Genomic DNA, 25,553 nt, shown 5'->3' on the forward strand with positions numbered 1-25,553 from the left:
AATCACTTTAGTGAAAGTTCAATATTGATAAGTGTTGAGTGCAAAATCTAGTAAATGTCTTTTCCTAACTCAATATTCATGAATATTGAATTTATATCTATTTAAAATTTTATTATTTATTATAAACTTAATCTTAAATGATACATTTTATGTAACTCGACACTCTTAAATATCGAAGAAACCCAAGACCCAAGAGTTAGTTGTGTTTGGGAGAACTTTATGGAAGCCTTCTTTGTTATAGTAGTTCCTCACAATTGTAACTTGCACCACCCACCTTAATTTAATGAATTGGTAGCATTTTTTTTGAAATTTAAGCAATGAGTTTTTGGTTATAACAACACCTTACTAAATAAATGCATTTCTGTTTCTTTGATGTGGTCGTTTGCATTTCATTGATATGATGAATCTCTTAAAATTCGTGATAATAATTTTTTGATTTATTAAAAATTTTCGTCAAATTAATTTGATAATGATTGGATGAAAATGTAATTTTCAATTATTTAATAAAAGTGATACATTTATAATTTGTAATCAATTATTTAAAATTGATTACAATTAATAATAAAAATAATTATGGAAATATGTAGCGAAGCTACTCAAGTTATGCATCTGCTCTCAAGATATGTTTTTAGTATTATTATATTTTGAGGAACTAAAGTTTGGATTGATCAAAATAAATTAGTCCCAGCAAACGCTGTTTCTTAAGGAAACTGGGAAGATAAAAGAAACAAACGGGGAAAAAAAGAGAGAAAGAAACAAGGTCTCCAATTCCAAACATGCGTTTGCCCATGATCATATTCCTGGTGTTAACGATCTGGAAAGCAGGAAATGGTTCGAGAGCAAATGAGTTAAAGGCGGATGGGAAAGTGTTGGAGTTGGATGAATCCAACTTTGACTCCGCTATTTCATCATTCGATTACATCCTCGTCGACTTCTACGCTCCCTGGTGCGGTCACTGCAAACGCCTTTCCCCCCAGGTTATATATATAATATTCTTTATCCAATCTTTGCAAAACCCCTGCTCTGTTTTATAGTTTTTATATTCCCTTTCTCCCCAATCCCCCCCTTTTGTTTTAGTCTAGTGGAATCGATTCTATTCTTGTCAAATTAAGTGGCTTTGTTTCCAGTTTTTGTGAATGCCCAAAATGACTACTTTTTCACTGACTCAAAATTACCAAATCTTCCCTCCGGTTGCTTTGCAGTTAGATGAGGCAGCTCCTGTTCTTGCTGGATTGAATGAGCCAATAGTTTTAGCTAAAGTTAATGCTGACAAGTTTACCCGTCTTGCTAGTAAACATGATATCGAGTAAGCGTCTATGGCTTTTGTCTTATATCACCAATTATATATTAAATTTCTTGTGTTTTTTAACTAAAGCATTCAGTTTGTAGAAATGTTTTCTTGCTGGCAATTGAAAGAAATATTAGAAAATTTTCAGCATTTTTTTAAAAAAAGTTTTGTGGGTAATACATAGACTTGAATTAAACAGCCTTGGTAAACAGTAATATGTTATTCATTTTATACGTTTGTTTTGATTTGTGAAGTATATTTAGTTTATGCCTTTTATACATGATCATATAACATGAATGATCCAGTTCCATATGTAAAGAATACCCCTTGAGCTTGGCCATTGTCATCCTTGTTGTATTTATTATAATAGGAATTCAATTTTGCAGTGGCTATCCTACCCTCAAGTTCTTTATGCATGGAGTTCCTATGGAGTATAATGGACCAAGGAAAGCAGATTTACTTGTTCAATATCTGAAGAAATTCGTTGCTCCTGATGTGTCTATTCTTAGTTCAGATTCTGCCATTAATGATTTTGTTGAAGCAGCTGGTACTTTCTTTCCTATATACATAGGTTTTGGCTTGAATGAAACAGTGATAACTAATTTAGCTGTTAAGTACAAGAAAAAGGCCTGGTTTTCAGTGGCAAAGGATTTCTCTGATGATGCCATGGTGTTGTATGACTTTGACAAAGTTCCTTCTTTGGTAGCTCTTCATCCAAGCTATAAGCAGCAAAGCGTCTTCTATGGCCCATTTGAAGGTTAGATTAGATTATTATCGCATTTCAAGTGTCTTTAAAATATCATGCTACATCACTTATCCTTTTATCATGCATCATCCACCTTGTTATTGACTACTGCTCTAGCCATTTTCTTTGTGCTTTTGCATATGAGTTCTTGGAACACTGACCACAGGGATTTGTTTCGCTGGTGGATTTGTTGAGTTCTGATTCATCCCTTTGGGGTTTTATGCAATATTATTTAAATGCAAAATTGTATTGATTCAGTAATATCTGAGCAGACAACATGATTTGGTATTTCCTGAATAAGAATTAGGAACAGCCCCGAAAAAAAAAAAAGATAGTCACTGAAGGATTTGTTAGAGTTACCTGGTCCCATATCATTTAAATTAAACAGTCAGAAATACCTAAATGGAGTTTTCAACAAATGGATGTGGTTTTACCAAAATGAGGAGGGCAACTTCGTAGGATAACTATAACATGTACTGATAGTGATAGCCATGGAGTGAGACATGGAAATAAAAGCAACTGTGACAAAAAATCATGTGCAGTTCCATTTTAGCTCAGATAAGAAAATGTGGACTAGAAGGAAATATTTTCAGAAGAAGAAGGAACTTGTATGGAGGCGTAGGCTAGGGATACTTGAGGCCTTACATTGGCTTCTTACTTGTCACATTTTTGTATAGGTATGTTGATGTGGTGAAGGATCTGATCCACATAAAATTTAAGAACAAGTTCACTGAAAAAGACATGATATTGATTGTAACAATGAAGAAGAATCTTATAGTGATTTATGGAGATTAGGACCTCTAGAAAAGACGAATAAAGGGTATAAGAAAGAATATGCCAGCTGATTATGGTAAATCACAGTGTTATCAAGGTTGAAGGTGCACTCTAAGCTCTAGAACCATTATATTCCCCAAAACGCAAGGCACAAAACAAAAAGCACTCGCCTAGTGAAGTAAGGCTTGATATTTATATTTGTGTTTTTGTATTTGTTTATGTATAAAATAAGCGTAAGATGTATAAATTTTATAATAAAATATAAAATATGGTTTAGTTTATCTTTCAAAACATGAATATTTTCCCCCTTCTGTTAGCCAATAATAATGTTCTTCATATAGTCTCTTGTTTGACATTACGTACTCTAAATTGATTAGTTTAATATTGCCTTTTTTTTGGGTTATTAAAGGCATAATTATTGAAAAAAATAAATAAATAAAAATTAAAGAAATTAAGGAGAACTTCACTCTTGAAATGTTCCTTGTCTGAAAGGGTCAAAGTCACAACATTTGGTCAACCACTAATTTAAGTTGGATTTCCAGTACCCATTAGGAGTAAAGAGAGACTGGATGTGCACCTTGTAGTCAAAATTAATTGTTACTTGTATATAATGTTTCCTTTTCTTTTTCCTGCTTAAAACTCCTCAAACAATTAATTTTGCTCAACTGTAATTTATTTCTCCTGACTGCATAGAGGAAAAGGAATCTTACCTTTCAGCTTCAATCATGCAGATTCATTTTTGGGGGATTTTGTAAAACAGAATTTGCTTCCTCTGGTGGTGCCCTTGAACTACGAGACATTGAAGCTATTGAAAGATGAGGAGAGGAAAATTGTCCTGACAATCTTAAATGATGAGAATGAAGACCAATCACAGGACTTGATCAAGTTATTAAAGGCTGCTGCATCTGCAAATCCTGATTTGGTATTTAGTTATGTTGGGGTTGAGCAATGGGAAGACTTTGCTGATAAATTTGAGGCCAACCATAAGACAAAGTTGCCAAAAATGATTGTTTGGAACGGAAATGAGGAGTACTTTTTGGTAAGTATTAATTCTGAAGTATTTTATCTTTAATTCTGTCGCAAAAATGGTGCCTCTAATGATAGTCGGTAGTTGTTTCTGTACTTGATTTTAGCATAATTTATCATCAGTGCACATGACAATATTAATGTTATTCCAGCGTATGATCATTTGTCATACCCAACTTAATTATCATTAGCTACAGGTAGTTATGTCAAGTGGTCCGATTAGGTTGGTTTCATGTTGGGTCCAATTAATTTGATTGTAAAATTTTCGAATCGTTTTGGGTTCAGGTCATTTCAAGCTTTGTTTATTATGGGATCAAATTAGTTTTGGGATAGCTTAATGTATCATTTGGTACCCAAGTTTGACACATTTTTCTAATTTGGTACTGAGTTGTTTTTGGTCCAATGTGATACTTGTATTTGGTATACAAAGTATTGGTGTTAACTTTTTAATGTTGAATTCAGGTATTAGATTGATTTGATGAAAGTTAATTAGTAATATTGTTAGGGTTGAATTTTCATTATTAACAAAAAATATGACTTTATAGTTAGTAAAATTAAATTATATTTATACCAAATCCATGTAATCTCTTGCACTTTATCTAGTTATAACGCTTTTGGTACTGGATCATGCATTTATGCTAGTATATTTTCCTGATGGAGAAAGCAACTGTAACAGCACTCTAAGTTGATATATATGTTATTAAGTTTTTTTATAATTCTTTGACATTATTAACCTCTTTTCTTCAACCTTTCTTTAGTATTGGATCCGTTAGCAAGTGTGAGGAAATGAAAGTGAGAGCAATAATTGAAGCAAGAGCATGCAAGTGTAAAAGATCAAAATCTAAAAATTCCCAGGTGTAATATGGATTTTTATGATATGCATGTTGCAATGAAATTTTAGTATTGAGAATGGACCTTGATCTTTCTCTTAACTTCATAAGCTAGGATTATTAGTTCTTTGATTGCAGCGGCAAATGCACTTGAACACATAGACCTAGATGCATGTATGTGTATGTAGAAGCTAGGAGCAGTCCATATGATAACTATGTACTTGTCTTTAAAGGTTTTTCTTGTCATTGATGCCTCTGCTTCCAAACACTAATCACTGTTTCTTGTGTTCTTATATTCATTATCCCTGTATCTTTGAATCCATGAAATTGTCTTGATGCTAATAAGAGCCGGAGATTATTTCATTATTTTTTTCCTATGATGGCTGATCATGTTCTTGCAGTAAAATCAATAAGGTTGCTGACCTTGGCGGTTTTTTCCTTGATATTACATGTATATATATCTTGTATCATAAGAATAAAGGCATTTGCTGACCTAGATTTTGTTGATATGAAAGGTTATTGGTGTTGAAAGCCTTGATGCTGAAGATCAGGGGACCCAAATCTCACGATTCCTAGAAGGATATAGAGAAGGAAGAATAGAAAGGAAAACAGTTAAAGGGCCATCATTTATGGACTTCATCCATTCATTAGTTGGCATCAGAACTGTGTACATACTCGTCTTTATTGTTGCAATGATGATGCTTATACAAAGCATTGGGAAAGAAGACGATATGCCCAGGGTTGGCAGCCAGGATGCAGTTGATCATGCTGGGAGCTCTGAGGCTGAAAGCAGTCGGTACGGACTTGAGAAGAAAGAAGATTAAGGCGAGGTATCTTCCTGGTTGAGATGCAGCAACGAAAACACAGCGAGTTACAGAATAGAGGTGCAGAAGGGTGAATGAAATCTAATTAACAATTCTGTGTTGAAGCTGATGTTCCCAGCTTTCTTGACGTGTATCTTTTTTTATATGCTCAATGATGGCAGTCTTGTTTTAAGAAATCAAAGTATTCTAGACTTGTACTTTGTTGTATTATGAAGATTCATTGTTTTTCTCTAACACTGTTATTATGTTCAATGGTGTTTTCCCTCCATGATTTCCCATACCTTGTAGTTTTTGTTCGCTAACTTACAATTAATTTTTATTTTTTTTATTTTATCATTTTTATGTTAGTTTCAGTCTAGTTTTGGCACGGGAAGTGCACAATGTATTCTTTTACGTGTTAGAATTTATTTATTTATTTTAAAATATGTTGGCTGTGATTTTTTAAAGAGAAATTAGATAAAACACTATTTTTTTTTGCAGTAATGTAAAAGTCGGACGAGGTTCAATATATTATAAATTATTAAAAACTTGAAAAAGTTATATAAAATTTTAAAAATCAAGAAATAGAAAGAATTCAAAATGTAAGTATAGAATGAATCCGAACAAATGGATATCTAAATTTATTGGTATTTATAGAGGGTTTTTTTGGGTAAGGTGAGGAGATGTAACACTTTGATATCCAACTTGATTATCAGGTCCGAGTTATAGAATGTCATATTCGTTGTCGGAGCAACTACGAATAATTACATTTAATTTAGAATTATTAAATATCCAAATATGAGTAATACAAGCGTGTAATATGATATATAATTATTTCTAAGTCTTATACGAGCTAACAAAAGCTCTTTTGCAAACCCGAGATTGAATTAGAACCAAACTGTAAAGAATTCAAAATATCGTGTTGACATTATGACTTTTGGGATTCCTTGTTGCGACATAACATACTAACTTGGTCTTGTCGCGACGTGACTGCTTGTTTCTAAATGGTCAAAATTTGACACCTTCTTGCAATCACCTAAACATTTCAAACACATTTGCAATTATAATTTCAACTAAATGCACACATCTAATGAGTTCAATTCTAAGCCGAAGTACCTTTTATACATGTATACTTTATATCCATCTCAACAATTTCATCTAAGTATACAATCCAATTCATCATACTAACCTTTGGACTACTTAGCATATACGCACATGTATATAAATACATTACCATATAAACTAATAGCTTACCACAATTTATACCTAACCAAAATTGTGACAGTCTCAATTTCATACATCTAAACATATGTCCATTTCCGAAATACCAATTCCAACTCCAAAAGTTCACATGATCACATATTGTACCAAAAACTGGCTCAACTTAAGTACATGCTATATAACGAACAAAAAGAGACTATACATGTAACACTCCTTACCCGAGACTGTTGCCAGAATCGAGCACGAGGCATTACTAAACTTATTCTATCCCTTAAATAGGTTTAAATTGTTTATTTAAGCATTTCGGAATGTGCTGCCATTCTGCGTCGTAGTCGCCTAAAAATTCATATCTTGAGTTCGAAACTCGAAATTAAGATCCGTAAATTTTTCCTGAAACTAGACTCATATATCTATCTACTAATTTTTTCATAGATTTTGACTTGGCCAATTAGTACAGTTTATTAGTTAAAGTTTCCCTGTTTCAAAACTCGACTGCACTAACCTCTTGTTACTACGAACCATGTTTCTTCCTGTACAAAATTCATATCACTAAGCCGTTTGTTTCTCTTAAAACTAGACTCAACAAGGATTATAACCATATAAAGTATACCTTCTAATTAGTTTTGTATAATTTATGGTGAATTTCCAAATTTGAAACAGGGGTTCCAGAAATCGCTCTGACCTTGTTTCACTAAAACTCAGATATATCATGAAATATAATACCTTTACCTATTTTTCTTATTCCATAAGAAAATAGACATAATAAGCTTTAATTTCATATATTATTCATCTTTAAACTATGTTTATACAATTTTAGTGATTTTTCAAAGTTACGTCATTGCTGTTACTTGAATCTGTTTTAGGTTACTTTCACATTTTCATAATTTTCATGTGATAATCACCATTCAATCATACATATTAATAAACATGCATATCATCGGCCATTTTATTAGCTAATCACTAGCAAGTATTTACACATCATTCATTGTTCATATTATACCAAAAGTGGCTAAGTTTCTATACATGCCATACACAAAACAAAACGTCTAATTATACCGAGTTATTTCTTTGATAGTGTGATCGGCCTCCGACGTTTCCTTCGATCCCGAGTGGCTAGATAAGTACTATAAGAAGAAGAAAATAAAGAGATTAAGCACTAGGCTTAGTAAGCTTACAAGCAAATAAATCACAACATTCAACATAATGGATAATTATGCATAATATCATCTAACATCATAAATTTCTTTACTTCTCAATTTCTATCTTCTTCTTTATTCCTTACCTTCTTTCTTACGACCTTTCCTTTTCATAAGTATAATCTACTTTTCCTTTGCTGTTAATTCACTGTAATTTAACTCGTATCCTGACCCGTTGAACCACTCGGAATACTAAGGATACTAGGGTCGTTCCTGTCTATCAATATCCTGCCAATGCCATGTCTTTGACATGGACTTACATGAATTATTCATGTCTCCAATGCCATATATAATATGGACTTACATGGCTCAATCCTGTCTCCAAAGCCATATTTCTAATATGGACTTACATGGCTCATTTCGTTCTGTCCTGTCAACCCTAATATCCTAACATTCCTAGGGTTCAACCGGGGCTTTCTAACACTTTTCCTCTGTCACTTCACCTTAAATTCGACTTTAAATATTTTCATAACATAAATATATAAATGCTGGAAATTGACAATAATAATGTAAAATAAAAGAATATTGCATTTATTTACTGTAAACTTACCTCGATACAAAATGTGACTAAACTTTACAATTTAGTCCTTTACTTTTTCTTTTCCCCGATCTACTCTCGAATTTCGCTCTTCTTGATCTATAATAGCAAATTTAGCTTATTTAATATCAACATTTATCAAAACAACCCTTTACTCAAACTTTGGAAAAATTACATTTTTGCCCCTAAACTTTCACATATTTGCACTTTTGCCCCAAGGCTCGTAAATTAAACTTCATCCTATTTTCTTATGTTTTATGACATGCTGATCATTTTTCCCTTCTATGGCAACATCAAATTCACACTCTAACATGTACTTATGACTATTAGGTATTTTTACCGATTAAGCCTTTTACTCGTTTTCACTTAAAACCAAGTAGCACAAGTTGTCTAACATAATTTAAAACCTCATATTCCATCATAAAACATCAAAATACACAAATTTCACCTATGGGTATTTTTCCAAATTTGATTCCTAACTTAAATTATTGCTAGCATAAGCTTTATCGAGCTAGGGACTTCAAAAACGTAAAGATCATTAAAAGCGGGCTTGGAATCACTTACTATGAAGCTTGAAAGTTGAAGAAACCCCAGCTATGGAGAGAGGTAAGGTTCTGTTGGTAACTTGAAGAAGATGATACAATTTTATCATCTTTTTACCTTTTATTAATGTTAATAACCAAATGACCAAAATGCCCTCCTTACTAAACTTTCAAAAATTCCTTCCATGTCCTAATTTTGTCCATGAACTTAAAATTGGTCAAATTACCATTTAAGATCTCCTAATTAATATTCCAAAATAATTTCATACTAAAACTTCTAGAATGCAAGTTTTGCAAATTATTCGATTTAGTCCCTAACCTCAATTTAAGCACTTTATGCATAGAATTTTATCACGAAATTTTCACACAATCATGTAATCATACCATGAACCTCAAAATAATAATAAAATATTTTTATTTTATTTTTATTTTTACCTCAATTTGTGGTTTCGCAACCACTGTTCCGTTTAGGCCCTATTTCGGAATGTTACAATACAAACATTGTTGAGTCAGAGATCGCTTCTTGGATGCTGAAATCACTTCTTGAGACCTTCACATGTACATAAACTTGTGCATGGGAAAACAAACCGTACTCTAAGCAATAATACTCAGTGGTATTTTCATGATTCAAGTTAATATAATACGAATTCAATCAATTGCATACACTCAATCTATAATTTTAATATCAATCCATTCATATGCAATTCATTCTAATCCTCATTTACATATCAATATATATATGTCATAAAGTATACCACCTATGTCAAATGGATCAATTATACATTGTCTCAATTAAGAACTATACAAACATATCATACCAATGTCATTAGTGTTTATATTTCCTTTCAATATAACACATTCAGTCATATTCGTTTTTCATTACCGAACCAAATCAATCCATTCGCTAACTTTCCAAATCGGCCCTCAGACTCGTTTAACTGGTTTGCATGATTTTTCACATACTGCTGATAATCATATATCATATATATGTACCTGTAGTACAATTTCATAACATTGAATTATTTAACCAATTTACAATTTATATTCCCTATTAACATGACTCGGACTTGAATGGATATACAAATCCTAACCAATACACCAATTTAGTACCTTGTGCCTCATCGGAACGTCTGAAGTAAATAGATTGTGCCTATCACTCATCGAAAAGTCCGTAGGAAAATGCGCCCAACGCTCATTGACATATAATAAAAGTAACCCATACTCAATCTATCCCATGGCATGCCAACTATAACCAACTCTGCTCGAACAGTTAATGTGGTAACCAATTTTCCAATTTCATTATATAGTTCAATTCACATTCTCTCATTCTCAATTCATCATCAATTTCACTATTTCAACATTTAATATAACATATTTCAGCCCAGATCTATATCAAATAACATGTATAAATTAATTCATGCACATTTTTATTTTATTCAATTTAATCCTCTATCTCGATATTTAATCTTAAACATGGCAATTCCCTTCAAATAATTATTATCAACTCCCTCAATATCATATTATGCAAAATACCACAATATGCAACAATTAAATTTATCCTAAATCACATAAATACAAACTAAAAGCTCGTGTCACTTGTCGTCGGCTCTCTCCTTTCCTTTCCCTCTCAACGGATTAGTGTCATCTTTAGCTACAAATAATAATTCAAAAATAACACAATATCAAATTTCATATCAAATCACATTCAAATACAAAGCCAAACATATTTTTCAATTTATTCAATTTAATCCCTAAAATCGGGACAAATATAAATCCAATTTCACATATACTCATTAGACTCATTAGGGACCTTGTAATTTCCATTCCTATAGAAATTTCATATTAATTTTACATTTTATTCAATTTGGTCCCTACTGTAGGCAACTAACAATTAAGCTTTACAATTTAGTCCTTTTCATAATCTAAACTTAATTTCTATCAAATTCACACCAATATAATCTATTTCTAAATAATGGAAACTTTCAAAAATTTTAATAGTTTTACAAATTGGAACATGAGCTAACTAAATCAAGTTCTCATGACCTTAAATCTATAAAAATGGCAAGAAAATGACCAAAATTACCTTAATAATAATTGGTCAAATACTTCAAGCTCCAAAAGTGGAGTTTTCCTATTCTTTTTTTCTCTTTTGGATAGGTGAAGAAGATGACAAGATCATCTTTCTTTCCACCCAAATGTTATTTATACTAAGAATATTATTTAATTAATCTTAGTTAATTAGGTTTAATTATAATAATTTAATTATGAATCATTTATCATTGGGATAATTGTTATTTAGGCCCTTGAGCCTTTTTCTAATTAAAAATATGTAGTAATTGGGCTTCTACAATTTTAGAGTGCCAAGTTTGCCAAAAGGTCCCAAATATAAACCTCTATTTATAGGCCCTGAAAAAAGAAGTTAAAAAGAGAAAAGTGGATATGAACATGCTATATTGAAGGGTAGTGGGATTAAAAGGGGTTACCTGAACATGGGAAAATGGGAAAATGGAGAGTAACTTAAATAGATAATGGTATAATAATGGTTACATGAAAGTTACACCCATTTAAAGTATTTTAGCAAGAAGGACTTTAAGTGCAAATGCATTTGTTTGTTCATTAAAGAAATAAAGAGGAAACAATTGTCTTCCAAAGTACATCTTTTATATTTAAGCCTCTAAGCTATGCTTTACATGACATCCCAAAAATAGAACAACCCACGAATCCTGTCAACCTTCCAAAGCTGTTTCCCAATATGATTGTTCCCACCATAGAGTGCTCCTGCATAGAACTATATTTTTTGGAACTATTATTGATAGAACAATTAGTAATAAAAAAACAGGTATATATTTCATCTAGATAAGTATTTGTTAAAATTTACTCTAAATATTATTAAGAATAATATAAAAAGTGTATAAAGGAGTAAAGATTATTAAAATTGTAAATATTAAAATATTAATAATTAGAAATTTTAAAATTATATTAAAAAATAATGTTTCTTTTTATCTATACACGAATGATTTTATGATTATATTTTGTGGGACAATATTTTTATGATTTAATATTTAATATTTTTATATTTACAACTAGTTTTCTTTCCAGTGCAGGTCGTTGTATTTATTAATTAAAATAAAATTTATTGATTATAAATATGTTTTAATATAATATTCCTTCATTAATTTAAATATAATTTAAATAAGTAATTGAAATTAATAAAGTTTAGGTATTAAATAATTACAGTAAAACAATCATTATTTAAATTAAATAATATAATGTTAAGATAAATAAAATATAATTTTAAATTTAATTAAATAATTAGAAATAAATTTAAAATTAGATACAAATATATTAATGATATATGTTTAAATATATTAAATTTATCTATTTAAATATATGTACTGATTTTAAATTTAATTTAGATAAATAAATTTATCCAGTTATCTTAAATTAAAAGTAAATAATGTAAATATTAAGATAAATATTATTTATTTTTATGATAACGTTTACATTATGTTTTATTTTTAAATTTTGAACTATAATTTTAAGTATAAATAAAAAAATATAATTTAAATTAAATTTTGTACAAAATTTTATACAAATATACGTTATAGTTATGATATCTTTTATAAAAATATATAAATAATTAAATTATTACCTAGTCAGAAATAGCAAGTGAGGTGCAAAATCTGTAAAAAAGAAAAAATTGCACCATTATAACAACATATAAATTTATTTTAAATAAAAGTAAAATAATATTTTTATTAAATAATTTTAAATTTTAAGCAGACAAAAAAATCTTGTGAAAGTCTTACCAAAAATCATAAAAATATATATGAAAAGATAAATAAAATTGAATATTATTCCAAATGAAATATTAAAAATAATAAATTACTAAATCGAAATTGAAAAAGAGTGAGTAGAAACTCATGAAAATTACTAATAAATTTTGGACTTACAATACAATTAAATTACTCATGCATTTGGAATAAAAAAACACAACCAAATAAAAAAGACTCATTTTTGGGTCTCATGAGTTGGAAAACAATAAAGATTCATTCAAGAATCCGAATAATGTGAAGTAATCGTCAGATCCAAGTTATAGAATGAGAAGCGGCTTTAATAATATATTTGGATATGTAAGGATATTTATAGGAGGCTAGAAGCTAATATAAATAGAATATTAATTTAAAAATAATTATAGATAATATATAAATAAATAATTATCAATGTAAATTAAGTAGATAAATTAATTTTAATTTTAAATTTATCTAATTAACTATATATTTATTTTAAACATAAAATTCTAAAATAAATATTTTTCTTTACCAATGTTAAGTACGTTTGAGCTGAATAGTTAGTTATACAAACAAAAATTAATTTTAAATTTTTTTGATAATTGCAGTCATAAAATTACTTTAAAATATTAGTATTAAATAAATTATATTTAAAAAACTACATTGTAAAAAATAATTTTTTAATATTAAGAAAAAAAACCATTGTAACAATATTTACAATTAAAATTTGATAATTGCAGTCACAAAATTGCTTAATTTTTATCTTTAAAAACTTTGGGTAAAAATTAATAAATTTAAAAGTATGTTTAAATTAGCTTGAAAAATTAGTATTTAAATTTTTTATGTATCCTTAATATTAAAAATAATATTTAAAATATTTTTAAATTACAATTTCGAATAAATCATCTTTAAAATACATAAAATTAAAAATATTTACAATATAATTTTTTCTTAAAATAAGTTAATATATTTTAAAATATTTAAAACTACAGTTTTTGAATTTTAAAATTTTAAGATAATTTAAATATATTAATTTTACCCCAAATTTTTAACCAAAGATTTAAATATTAATTTTTCCAAGTTCTAAATATTAAATAAAATATCTTTAAAAAGAAAAAAGGTGATTCATCACTTTTCGTAATATGAATGCTTATGTACATTGTCATATTATATATATGATTTTACTTAATTATTTAATTATTTATTTAATTTTTAAAGTTTATATTTTTAAGAAGTTAAATATTTTTATTTCAATTAACGTGGTTTTGACGTCATAAAATGTTTTTGATTTTTATTGTGTATTTCTTAAATAAGTAAAAATAATAAAATTTTAAAATTTAAATTAAATATATATATTTGAAATTTAAGATTAAATTTAAATTTTAAAATATTAACTTTAGCTATCAAAATTATATTTAAAAACTATAAAATTAAATAAAAACCACAAATGCGCCATTTGTCTCATATATAGCTTTTATACCTTGTTATATATATATGAAAGTATTTGATACACTAACAATGTATTTTTTACTCACAAGCAGTCTTCAAAAATTGACATGTATCTCTATTTTTTAAATATTTATTTTAAATAGTTTATTATACTCCTACGAGGAGTTTAAAATCACTTGCAATGTACTAAATAATTTCCATATATATATATATGGCTTCTTAATAGTTTTTACAAATTGTATGTTATTCTCAACCTCATTTAGAATAAAGTTAAACAAATTGTTGTCCAAATTGCTTTTGCACTTGTATTTTTAATTATTTTTAATTAAATTTTTAAGATTTAAAAATTCAGTTTTATAATTTTAAAACTTAAAAAAATTAAAGAATTTTATAATATTATGAATAGCATCTAAAACGAATATAAATAACTAAATGTTTAGATTCAATTGAACTCAAACATCAAATTATTCAGATTCATTTTAATCAATTTTTGCTAATCAATGTCAGTCAACGATCATGTTGGTCAATACTTGACACATGACATATTCTTATTGATTGAATGTGTCACCTACTTTTTTAACGAAGTAATAGTTTAAATATCAAAATAAGAAAAAAGTTCGTATGAAAGTAAAAAATCTTATATAGTTTGAGAGCGAAATCTAAAATAAAGTTTTTTTTTTTTTTTCTAAAATATATGTAGTAGTAAGGGACCAAATGTTTAAGACCGGAAAACAAGGCAACCAAATGGGCAGGATTAGGCTTTAAGCATTTAGTAGTAAGGGACCGCAGAAACACTGTACAAATAATCCCTCTATTCACGTTACACACATTGACCTCATTTATGTAAAAGCCACAATTTCATTTGGGGAATCGAAGTAACTCACACGAATCTTATGTTACAATGTACACATCTGGTAGCAGCAGCATGTTAACATTCTACACAATCACATCCGAAGGAACTCAATAATGCTATCACAACCTATGACTCCATGAAACTCACCTTGTTATCACTCATCTAATTAACAGTCTGGAAGAGATTGAGCAGATGCAAAAGGAGAAAAACTAGTAGCAGACTCGCTATAATGCAGCGGATGCAGTAGGTGACCCGAAGAACTGACTATACTTGGTGATGCGTTGCTTGGGCTTGGAAAATATGGGGAGATGTATCTTGCATTAAGAGGCGATATAGAAGGGTAATTCAATGATGCCGGCGAAACCAGATGAGAAGCACGAGATCTTTGAGAAGATGCGTTCCTAAGGTCTACCGAGCTTCGGCTGAAGCTCATAGGAGATTGACGATAGGACCTAAGTGATTGCTGAATATATGGATTGCTGGCGAGAGAATGAGTATGAGCAATTGATGGAGACCGTGACAATGCTGGGGCAATTTGTATGGCTGATGATGATGCTAATGAAGATCGAACAGATGACAATGCAGAGGAGGACATGGTGCTCAGGGTGGATGAAAGCAATGGTGTACTTTCTGATGCAGGTGGATCACCTGTGCTAGTTCTTGCATCACGCTTACAAACAGGGCAAAAAGTTCTCCAAGTTGTAAGCCAGGAATCAACACAAAAAGCATGAAACTCTGAAAACAAATGCCAAGAATATTTCAGACATACGCATATAGAAAATAAACTGCAATAAATTAAAATAAAAGGAAAAAAAATCTAGTAACATGTTGAAGTTTTATATGTAGAATCTAGTAACATGTTGAAGTTTTATATGTAGGCAATAACTTATAGCAAGAGTCTACAATTTGCAACATAATTTGCTGTTCCAAATAAAACTAGGAAGTAATAAACAAATTGACGTTTCCTTTAAATCTTTCCACGAGCTACAGTTGTTCGGGGGAGGGGCTAATGATGGTACAATTCAATAACCTGTAACTGAAATGTAGTATGTTCCATAAACCAGCTTACAAAGACAATTTTGAATGGAACTTAAAGCAATGTTTCATATTCTTGAAAACCACAACATAAAAGCAGTCTAATGCAGAGAAGGTTGATTTTAAACCTCAAACAGCATAGAAAATTGAATGACAAGAAGGAAGAAGTTAAGATCTGAGCTTGAAATCAAGGTTCACATAAGTCACATCATCTAAAGGCTTTAACCTCAAGCTCCAATCCCAATTAAAGCATAAGAACGGCTAGAAATTTCATAAACTTGATATTATTAATTTGAAGAATCTGAAACATATAGATAACTAAAACCTATGAGAGCACCCCATCATAGGGACAACTGAAGTCAACTTTTAAGAAATCCTACGTATAAACTTCCCAAATAATAACTACACACTCAGCAATTTCCAGAAAATCCGAAAATTAACAGGAGAATCTTGATTCTTAAATTTAAAGAAAACAATCACAGTCAATAACATTTGCTACTTCTTAGCACAAGGATGCATGAAATTAAAACTTAGATAGCTAGCTATGCCAACTAGGTAAGAATCTATATTAGTTCAACATCTCGTAAAGTTCAAGATGTGAAGATTTTTTCAGTGCTGATATTGGTTCTTGTTCTTACCCCACCATCAATCACATCCCAAAACTTAACATCCATATCATTGCTCCCCTCCCACAGAAAGAGCTTGTCCTCAAGCTCAAAGTCAAGATAAACATCACAAAAGGTACCTTCCTCAAAGAGTGATTGACATTTGTCTTACACATCCATCAATCATCAATGTAGTCAAATTAAAGGCAACTTTATTAGATAAACTGACCACTACCAGATCATTCTTCCTTCCCATTAGTAACAGGCAAAGCCGATAGGGGTCGTGGATCCTCACAAACTTTCTCATTTATCAGCACCACTGAATAAATCTCTTTAAGTTTCTCACCAGCATTCACAATTTTCAAAAGTAACCCAGCTAAGCTTTCTCGACCAGCAACTCCTATAAACCCAAGCATGTCTTTAATAACAAAAAATTACACTTTTAATAAAAGAACTGACAATTGAGTCTCTATCATCTCCCACCAGCATTCACAATTTTCAAAAATAACCCAGCTAAGCTTTCTCGACCAGTAACTCCTATAAACCCAAGCATGTCTTTAATAACAAAAAACTACACTTCTTAAACAATAAAAGAACTGACAATTGAGTCTCTATCATCTCCGGTATCCATTTCACTAGGCAATCCCTCAAGTTTAAACCCATTAAACTTTTTAGATATAGAGTTGGAGGTTTTTCGAATCAAGTTTGAAGAAAAGGCGAGTTGTTGGATATGAGTTTAGAAGAGGTTAATAAATAAGACAAGCAATGAAGTCAGTTGTGGCTACATGGTTTTTGTCAATATAAGTTTAGAAGGGTTTGATGCATGAGAAATGGAAGAGAATAGGTAGAGGTTGCCGTGGTTTGGTTTGAATCAAAAGGCAATTTTATTAGATAAACCAACCACTATCACACCATTCATCCTTTCCATTAGTAACAGGCGAAACTGATAGGGGCCGTGGATCTTCACAAACTTATTCTCATTTATCAACACCATTGAATAAATCTCTTTAAAATTCTCACCAGCATTCACAAATTTCAAAAATAACCCAGCTAAGCTTTCTCGACCAGCAACTCCCACAAACCCAAGCATGTCTTTAGTAACAAAAAACTACAGTTCTTTAATAATAAAAGAACAAACAAATTGGTTTCCTTGATGAATAATCTATTCATTCAATAAAAAAGCTTCATGTTAAAAAATGTTGACAAAGAAGTGGTAGCTTTTGCACCTTGGTGTGATCTACTAGATTGTTTCCATTGAGGGGATCCAAAAGCTTATTGTAAAAACATTATTATCTAGCCTAGCTTTTTGAGACAATTGACATGCTTGCAAATGTTATTCATGATGAAGGCTGTCAGATTCTGTCATACAAGAGCAGAGCATTGCACAGACCATTGATGCAAAGGTCTCTAAAGAAGTAAATATCAAATTGGGGGTGTTGAAGCATGAGGGGAGAGCTTATCAAGGTATGACTATTGGGTTAAGTATTAGACTGACATGTAAAACAGATTATCTCCGAACTAGTATAATGATTCAATGGTGATGCACATTGCCTTGAAGCAGTCAGACTTTATTTCATGCAAAGCCTATGAATTGAGGGAGACTAATAACCTAGTTAGTAAGAAGCCAACGAAGCAATGGAATTTTTTAGAGAGTTGGTTTGGTTGTCATCGGTTTAGAGGCTTTTATTGTTTCAGCTTTTCAAGAGATGCTACTGCTTTAGAAGGTTCTAAGAACTTCATGAAGAGTATATGAGACAGGTATGAGATTCCTATTCATGATCGTCAACCATTTTAGAATGCATTAGTTTTGCTACAGTTAAAGAGAATGACAATTTGACCAAAGCAGGCATTGAAAAAGGTTGTCAAGGTTGATGATCCTATGGTCGAAGATGAAAACATTACCACTAGTTGTTGCAAACATCATGAATATTATATTATTATTAGTAGTAGTGGCGGTAGAAATTGCCCTATGGTCAACAATAGATGGGCTTAAAGATGTTGCCAATTCTTTACCAATGGCATTGGCTAGACACAGACATAAGATTATTGTTGTGGCATCTGAATATTTTGATTCTCAAGATACGTGAGTTCAAAAGAGTACTATGTACAGCCATATAGAAAATAATTCATAAGGAGGAACCCAACTGGATATTTCAAAATGCATAATATTGCCTTACAAGGTAGCTATTAAGGTTCCAGGGCATGTTTTATATGGAGTCTTTGTTATGAAGATGGAAATCTCGTTTTCATTACTAATGATTACCACATTACCTTGTTGCTAGTGTATTTGACAGCATATAAGCAGGACAATGGGTTGATGTCCTTCAATAGACTTGTTTTATCAATAATATTGTTCACGAAGGCAAGGAATCAACGAAGTGATTCTACTATGTGGATCTACCAAAATACATTACAAACATTTTTTTTATTGCTCCATTAGAACATTTCAGCCTTCAGTTTCGGCAATAAGCAAAGCAGTTTTGCTAAAGCTTTGAAGACCATAAAGTGAGGAGAACTGTGGGAAAAAAATATTCTAGTTATTGGTCAAGTTGGGTTCATTGACAACCACACAATGTTGAAGCTTCTCAATGAAGGTTTTCAAGTATCAATTATAAACAATCTTCATAATTCTGTTACTTGTGTTGTTCTTTGGGTTGAGTTGGGTGCCGAGCTTTCTCAAAAATTTGGCAATGATTTGGTTGATGAGAGGACTAGGGATGACCTTGAGAAGCTTTTCTCTAAGATGAAGTTTGATGCTGTCATACACTTTCCTAGCATTCAGGCTATTGTAGAAAGTGTGGGTAATCCTTGTCATTATTTTTTGATTAGCCCTATTGATCTACATGAAATCATGGCCAATATAATTGTGAAAAGATGGTACCATGAGTAGAGGAATTTGACCTGAAGGCCATAAATCTTATGGAAGGAAGAAGTGTTTTCTTGAAGAATTTACACAAGATCTTCAGAAGGTAGAACAGATTGAAGTATTATTTTACTGCAGTACTTCAATCCAGTAGGTTTCCTCAACAATCTCATGCCTCACATACAAGTAGCTCATACCAATGGCATTCTGTCAGGAGTTGCTGCAATTAACTTTAGCCAAAAGGCTTGAGAATGCAGGAAAACTTGTGGTTATAATTTCAAGCTTTGATAAGAGGTGCGTCATTGCTACAACACTTGAGGAATATATGGAACATGAAAAAAGGTGGCAGCAACAATTGATGAGACAAGAACAAGCAATTATGTAGATGCAAAGAAATTTAACTCTTTTAAGAAGGATTGGTCCATGGATTATAGTGAAAAAGATACATCCATAGTATCCTTTCAGTCAGTCTAAAAAGGGTTATTATAGAAAGTGTGGGAGAAGGGAAAGTTTTGTGGAGGTAATTGATTCTAATGTTGATCTCATAGAGCAAATACATGAAGTGGCATCTTGCTGTTCTACGACATCCCTGGTCATATTCTTACTAGTCTTCTGATGAGTCTATCTAAGGCTGGGCATGAATCCTATGAATCTTAAAGTGTTGTAAGGGACAAAAAGTTAGTGCAAAGTTTGTTTGATGCAGCTTCAAGTTGTCCCTCTTCTAGGAAGCTTTCAACCTCCTTTTGTTGATAGCTTCAAGCTCTGACATGGCACGATATTAGTCCTCAAATGGTTCTCTGTTCTTGCAGGTGATTGTCACATTCTATGCCCAATCGGTCAATCCTTGAGGAAAAGATTGTTTTCAACAAGCAGTATTGATACAGGCATAATTGGGTTAGGATGACAAAGTGCCATGTGTTACCGTAACAGTGTGCTTAGGCCAGTTAGTTAATTATCATAGCTGCTCAGGACAAAGTTGTTCTTTTACTATAGTTGTTACTATCTACACATTATTACAAAATGTTTGCTACTATGAATGCAGGGGGTTATGAAGGGGAAAAAAAACTTAAAACTTCTCCTCCGCTCAATTATTCTTCTCTCACTTTATTTTCTCTACTTTTTCTTCTTTTCTCTAATTCTTCTTTCTTGAATTCTATCCAGCTTGATTCATGTCAATTACCTTAAGTGTAATAACTACAACCAAAGAAGTCATAGGAAGAATGAAAATCTCAGATCAACTGATTTCCTGGAACCTAATATCACTACCTTCAAGAAGATGCTACTTAGTCTCTAGGGAGGAAACAACAACCAGACAAAAGGGGAAACAAGATTTAGCAAATACTCACCATAAACGAAAGGTTTGTGTTACACTAAGCATGCACTATTATTTACATAAAAATCTGACTACATTTTAAGGCAAAGATCATATAGTTACATTAGTAATTAACCAAAATGCACAATGTTTAGCACAATAATAGTAATATAAATCTGTTCCTTCCATCCCAATTCATCAAAGAGCATATTTCCGTCTTTAAATGAATGTAAAGCATATGTATCTCTAGACAGCAAACAAGTAATATAAGCATAAACGTACGTGAGTGCATGTATGCTCTCAAATATTCTGTCATTTATAGGTAATTCAGATTTCTTTTAAGTGAGATTCAATTTAGGATCTCTACATCCTACATGATGATCAAATTCCAACACTTGGGGAAACTATAAAAAGAACTATTTTCCACCCAAATCTAAATTGAATGTGAAAAAAATACCCATTAATCACATTTGCTGTAATTAGTTAAGACATACTCTTGTATAAAAACAACAACACCTGAACATAATGATGGAAACTATTGTGAATTCACTGAGATGTAGTACAAGTCAACAATTATACTAAACAGTACATTTGAAATGCCAAGAAGCAAGGTCCATTTACTCCACCCCCTCCCCCGAATTTTTCCTTATTTGAGCTTTAATTTGGAAATGAGATACTAGTCAGAAAATGTTATTTCATGCAGACTATTGAACTCATAAACAAGTAATTATGAGCATTTGAACGTTTCTAAACCAAATGAACCAAATAGTTTTCATATCCATTTAAAGCAAAAATAGGATATCACATTAAAGCAAATATAATTAGCACAGAGAAATAGCAAGCTAAGTCATCCTCTGTGTTTTAAGAAGCTTACTGTGGCGACATGGAAGAATCCTGAGCTTCTCACCCACAGTATAATCTTCAAGACATATCGCACAGGTTATTGAAGTACAATTATCTTCCAAGACAGCAGTGAATATCAAGCTAGGCATTGCTTTTACTAAACGCCGGCTCATTCCATGGAATTCACGAACTCGAGAAGACTGTGGGAGTTCTCGCCTAATGCGATGTCTACGTACAAAGAAACAAGTTGCCAGCACTGCTGACATGGCAAGTAGAGAAATAAAGGAGATCGCCATGATCGACCATGCTGAGTTTTCAAAGCTAGGGATTAGCCACAGTTCCATATCAGTAGACCCAGCAAACTTTTTGAGTATTTCACCAGAAGCTTTGGAAACAAAGACAGCATGTATCTTAATGCCAGCTGCATTCCCTGCCACTGTTAAGAAAAAAAGGTATGAGCCCAACTCAGAGGCACCATCTAGAAAATTGTGCATTTTTGTTCAAGAAGGATGCAGATGACTGAAACAAACAAACATCTTCCACTTAATGAAATATTAAAATAAAAGGAGAATTTCGGAAAATGAACAGACATATATATAAATGAATAATGGCAGCATATTCATAAACACGGATGAAATAACTGCTGGTAAAGAATTGGTCATTCTCTCTCTTCTTGAAAGCATTCAGAGTCCAACAGAATACCCAACTGTCCTATATAAAACATATATTTAACGCTATTTCAGCACCCTCTCTATATCATTTTTCAATCTACTCAAGAGAAACAGTATCTTCCAGACAGTTGATTCCAACATTCAAAATTTTACTAGTTGAAGATTGAGTTGACAGGTATAATTGCATTTACAGTTTGACAGATGTAACATGTTTACTCAGCCAGAAGTAAACTTAAACAAATGAAGATATGAGAGTGATGGATCATCCTGGTAAACTGTTTAAACATTATAATATGCATACTGCCTTAAAGAACCACGTGATATACAACTGAGTTTTACATGAATGTCAAAAGTGTAGGAATAAAATGGAAAAAAAGAAAGAATAATTGCAACAATTGTATTCTAAGATCTATAGATTCAAAATTATTCATGCAATTGTATGCATCAGAAACAAAACTAACAATATAATTTTATCTCAGAGATCAGATATTTTAGAGTAGAGTAAGATGAAAGCTCTATTTATATAAAAAGCGATATCTACTAGAGAGAATGGACCAAAGGGACTCTAAGAATCTTGTTTATCCAAGTACATCTTTATTAGACTTTGCACAACCGTGACTTCAACTATGTCCCTAATAAAGATGACAGACAGATTCTAAACTACTAAAGTTGAGGTCCACAAAGTTACCCATGTTTTTACAAAGCACAAATATAGTTTAATGATTGCCAATTCACAGTAAATCATAATCCAGAAAATACATCAAATATGAATATGGGAGAATGCTTACGGTCAAAAAGCCTGAAAGGGCTAACAAAAGGTGAGTAATTCAACAGATTCAATCAAGATTTAGAGCCAAATACTGTCAAAAAGCAATTCAAAGGGTCCAAAGTTGATGATAGCTTTTTGTTATAATTGATAATTCTATTTCTCTTAGTAAATCCTGTTAAAAGGTGTCAAAAAACTTTTTTTGACAACAAAAAAAGTTTAATTCATGCATTTTCATGGTGTTACAATAGTAATCATTAGAAAGCCAAGTTCACCAAAATGTACACAAACATACAATTGCAACAATTGATATGGAAAGGTATTTTTCAAAGAAGTAGGGCAGTACTTGCAACCAAGACACCATCATCATCATTGTCATAGACAATAGCGGCTTCAAATCCTGCCTTTTGCACTCTCCTTACTTTCTCTTCAAAACTACACCCTCCTCGAATAACCAATGCAAATGGGGACGAACCATTTGAAAGTTCATCAACTTTAATACTCAAGTCTGAACAGGCATCAAGAGGATTTGCCAAATATAATACTCCGCATTCCCCTGACCCTTTAATTGCCGGAGCTGCAAATTACCAACCAAAAGAAAAAAAAAACAGTTATATTTCAATACCAATATGCTTCCATTTCTCACTTCAATCAAACACTTCAATTTCTCATTTTATGCACAGTTTATAATTAGCAACAAAATAAATAACATATGCAACAAATTAAATATGCTGGGCTCAAAGAAGGGGAAAATCCAATTTTGACATCTCAGAAGACCTAAAAGATCAAAATTTCTTCAATTTTCCCACACTTGCTCAAGAACCAATAAAGAAAATTGGTGAGAATAAAGAGCTTACCAAAATTAGCTTCAATATCATCGAAAGAGAGGGTAACGTTGTTACCAATCAAAACCACACTGGCAGACGTCATCCAGAAAACACTCGAGAAACAGAGAAACCATAATAACAATAATAAAACCACAACTCGATTCATCTTCATCCGAAAACTGAAAAATTAAAAACCCAAAAGAAATTCGATTGAAAAAGAAAACCCTAGCTCTCTGTGGAACGAAAGAGATTTGATTGTGATGAGGGCCTTAGGAGGAAATAGATACATCAGCTTCCATAACCGCGAAGAAAAGAAAGAGAAACAAATATCCGAATCTCTAGATACTGCTTTCAAAGTTCGATACAGTTTTAATCAGCTGATGATAGTGATTTCCTGTTTCAACAGATATTTTTTAAAGCTTGTTCGCAATTTGTTTCAACACAATACGATCTCAGAAATGAAATGAAATGAAAATCTTATTTTGTTCGTTCCAATCCAAATTCATACTTTATTTTTATTATTTTTAAATTTGCTGATAAAGCTGTTTAGGTCAATCAGTTTTGTATTTTTGTGTGGATAATTGATTGCTTTTATTTTATTTTCTAGTTTCTTTGAATCCTATATTACTCCAATTTTAACCAAGTAATTAATGTCATACTATTCATGCCCACGTCATCAATTTTATTTTATTTTTAAATATTCAAAATAATTAAACCTTTAAACATTGGTAAATAAAATTAATTAAACCTTTAGTAAGTATATATATTTTTAATTATGTTTTTAAAAGTTAAAATTTTAATCAATTAAATCTTTTAACGGGTAATTTTTGTATTTGATTGTTAAAATATCGACATGATCGTTAATAGCTATTAAGTATATTGTTATTTTATTAATACGACACTCCACATCGATTGTCACGTCAGTAAAAAAAATAAAAATTATTTTAATTATTTTAAAATTTTAAGTCTGGTATGAATCTAGACAATTTTATTGTTCAAATTCATTCTTGATATAAATTTTAAATTATTAAAAAATTTAAAATAAGACATTATTAAAATTATAAAATTTACATTTTGTTTCTACTAATATAATATTGCGAATCAAGAATTTATTGGCGTGGACCACCATATCAACAATCATTAATAGTGACATCAATGGTTAAAGGGCTTAATTGAATATATTTTTTTGCGAAGAGATTCATTGATTTTTAATCAAAGTTTTAGGTGTACCTTAAACCTATAGTTAAAATGTACTAATATAACAAAATAGCATTATTGATATTTTAAATTTTAATAATACATCATAATAGAAATCCATAATTAAATAATAATTGTAGTGATTTAATCATTTTGGTATTATTATCTAATTAAATGGGTAAATGAATATATGTTAAAAATAGATAACTACGTAACTTTTATATCAGTCAAAAGCAAAGGTTCTTCTATTCATTATTGACTTTCATAAGCAAAAAAAATGGAATATAAAATCTTAAATGTAAATTTACTAAAACATAAATGATAAATATAAAATTTAAAAAATTGTTGGAAAAGAATCTAATAAAATATGATTCAAAA

General features: G+C 30.8%; 2 protein-coding genes and 1 long non-coding RNA gene across 4 annotated transcripts; 1 reads left to right on the top strand and 2 right to left on the bottom strand.

The window, feature by feature from the left end:
* The first annotated feature begins 549 nt into the window (after window positions 1–549).
* LOC108457375 (protein disulfide-isomerase 5-2-like) lies at window positions 550–5,739 on the top strand. Of its 2 annotated transcripts, XM_017756398.2 has the most exons (5): window positions 552–977; window positions 1,203–1,306; window positions 1,675–2,045; window positions 3,539–3,846; window positions 5,179–5,739. In XM_017756398.2, the coding sequence occupies exons 1-5, from the start codon at window positions 777–779 to the stop codon at window positions 5,485–5,487; spliced, it is 1,293 nt and encodes a 430-aa protein (XP_017611887.1). In that variant the 5' UTR covers window positions 552–776; the 3' UTR covers window positions 5,488–5,739. The 2 variants fall into 2 exon arrangements, with proteins under 2 accessions (XP_052875336.1, XP_017611887.1); XM_053019376.1 differs by lacking the exon at window positions 1,203–1,306 and having other exon boundaries at window positions 550–977.
* Window positions 5,740–8,010: 2,271 nt separating this feature from the next.
* LOC128280402 (uncharacterized) lies at window positions 8,011–9,065 on the bottom strand. Its single transcript, XR_008270575.1, has 2 exons — window positions 8,986–9,065; window positions 8,011–8,520 (listed from the first exon to the last, which is right to left on the bottom strand). It is a non-coding gene; the product is annotated as an uncharacterized LOC128280402 (long non-coding RNA).
* A 5,976-nt stretch (window positions 9,066–15,041) lies between these two features.
* Window positions 15,042–24,599, bottom strand: LOC108456849 (receptor homology region, transmembrane domain- and RING domain-containing protein 2). Its single transcript, XM_017755563.2, has 4 exons — window positions 24,009–24,599; window positions 23,498–23,728; window positions 21,746–22,150; window positions 15,042–15,791 (listed from the first exon to the last, which is right to left on the bottom strand). The coding sequence occupies exons 1-4, from the start codon at window positions 24,148–24,150 to the stop codon at window positions 15,223–15,225; spliced, it is 1,347 nt and encodes a 448-aa protein (XP_017611052.1). The 5' UTR covers window positions 24,151–24,599; the 3' UTR covers window positions 15,042–15,222.
* Between the last annotated feature and the right edge of the window lie 954 nt (window positions 24,600–25,553).

This window comes from Gossypium arboreum, chromosome 9 (assembly GCF_025698485.1).
Source record: "Gossypium arboreum isolate Shixiya-1 chromosome 9, ASM2569848v2, whole genome shotgun sequence".
NCBI classification, from domain to species: domain Eukaryota; kingdom Viridiplantae; phylum Streptophyta; class Magnoliopsida; order Malvales; family Malvaceae; genus Gossypium; species Gossypium arboreum.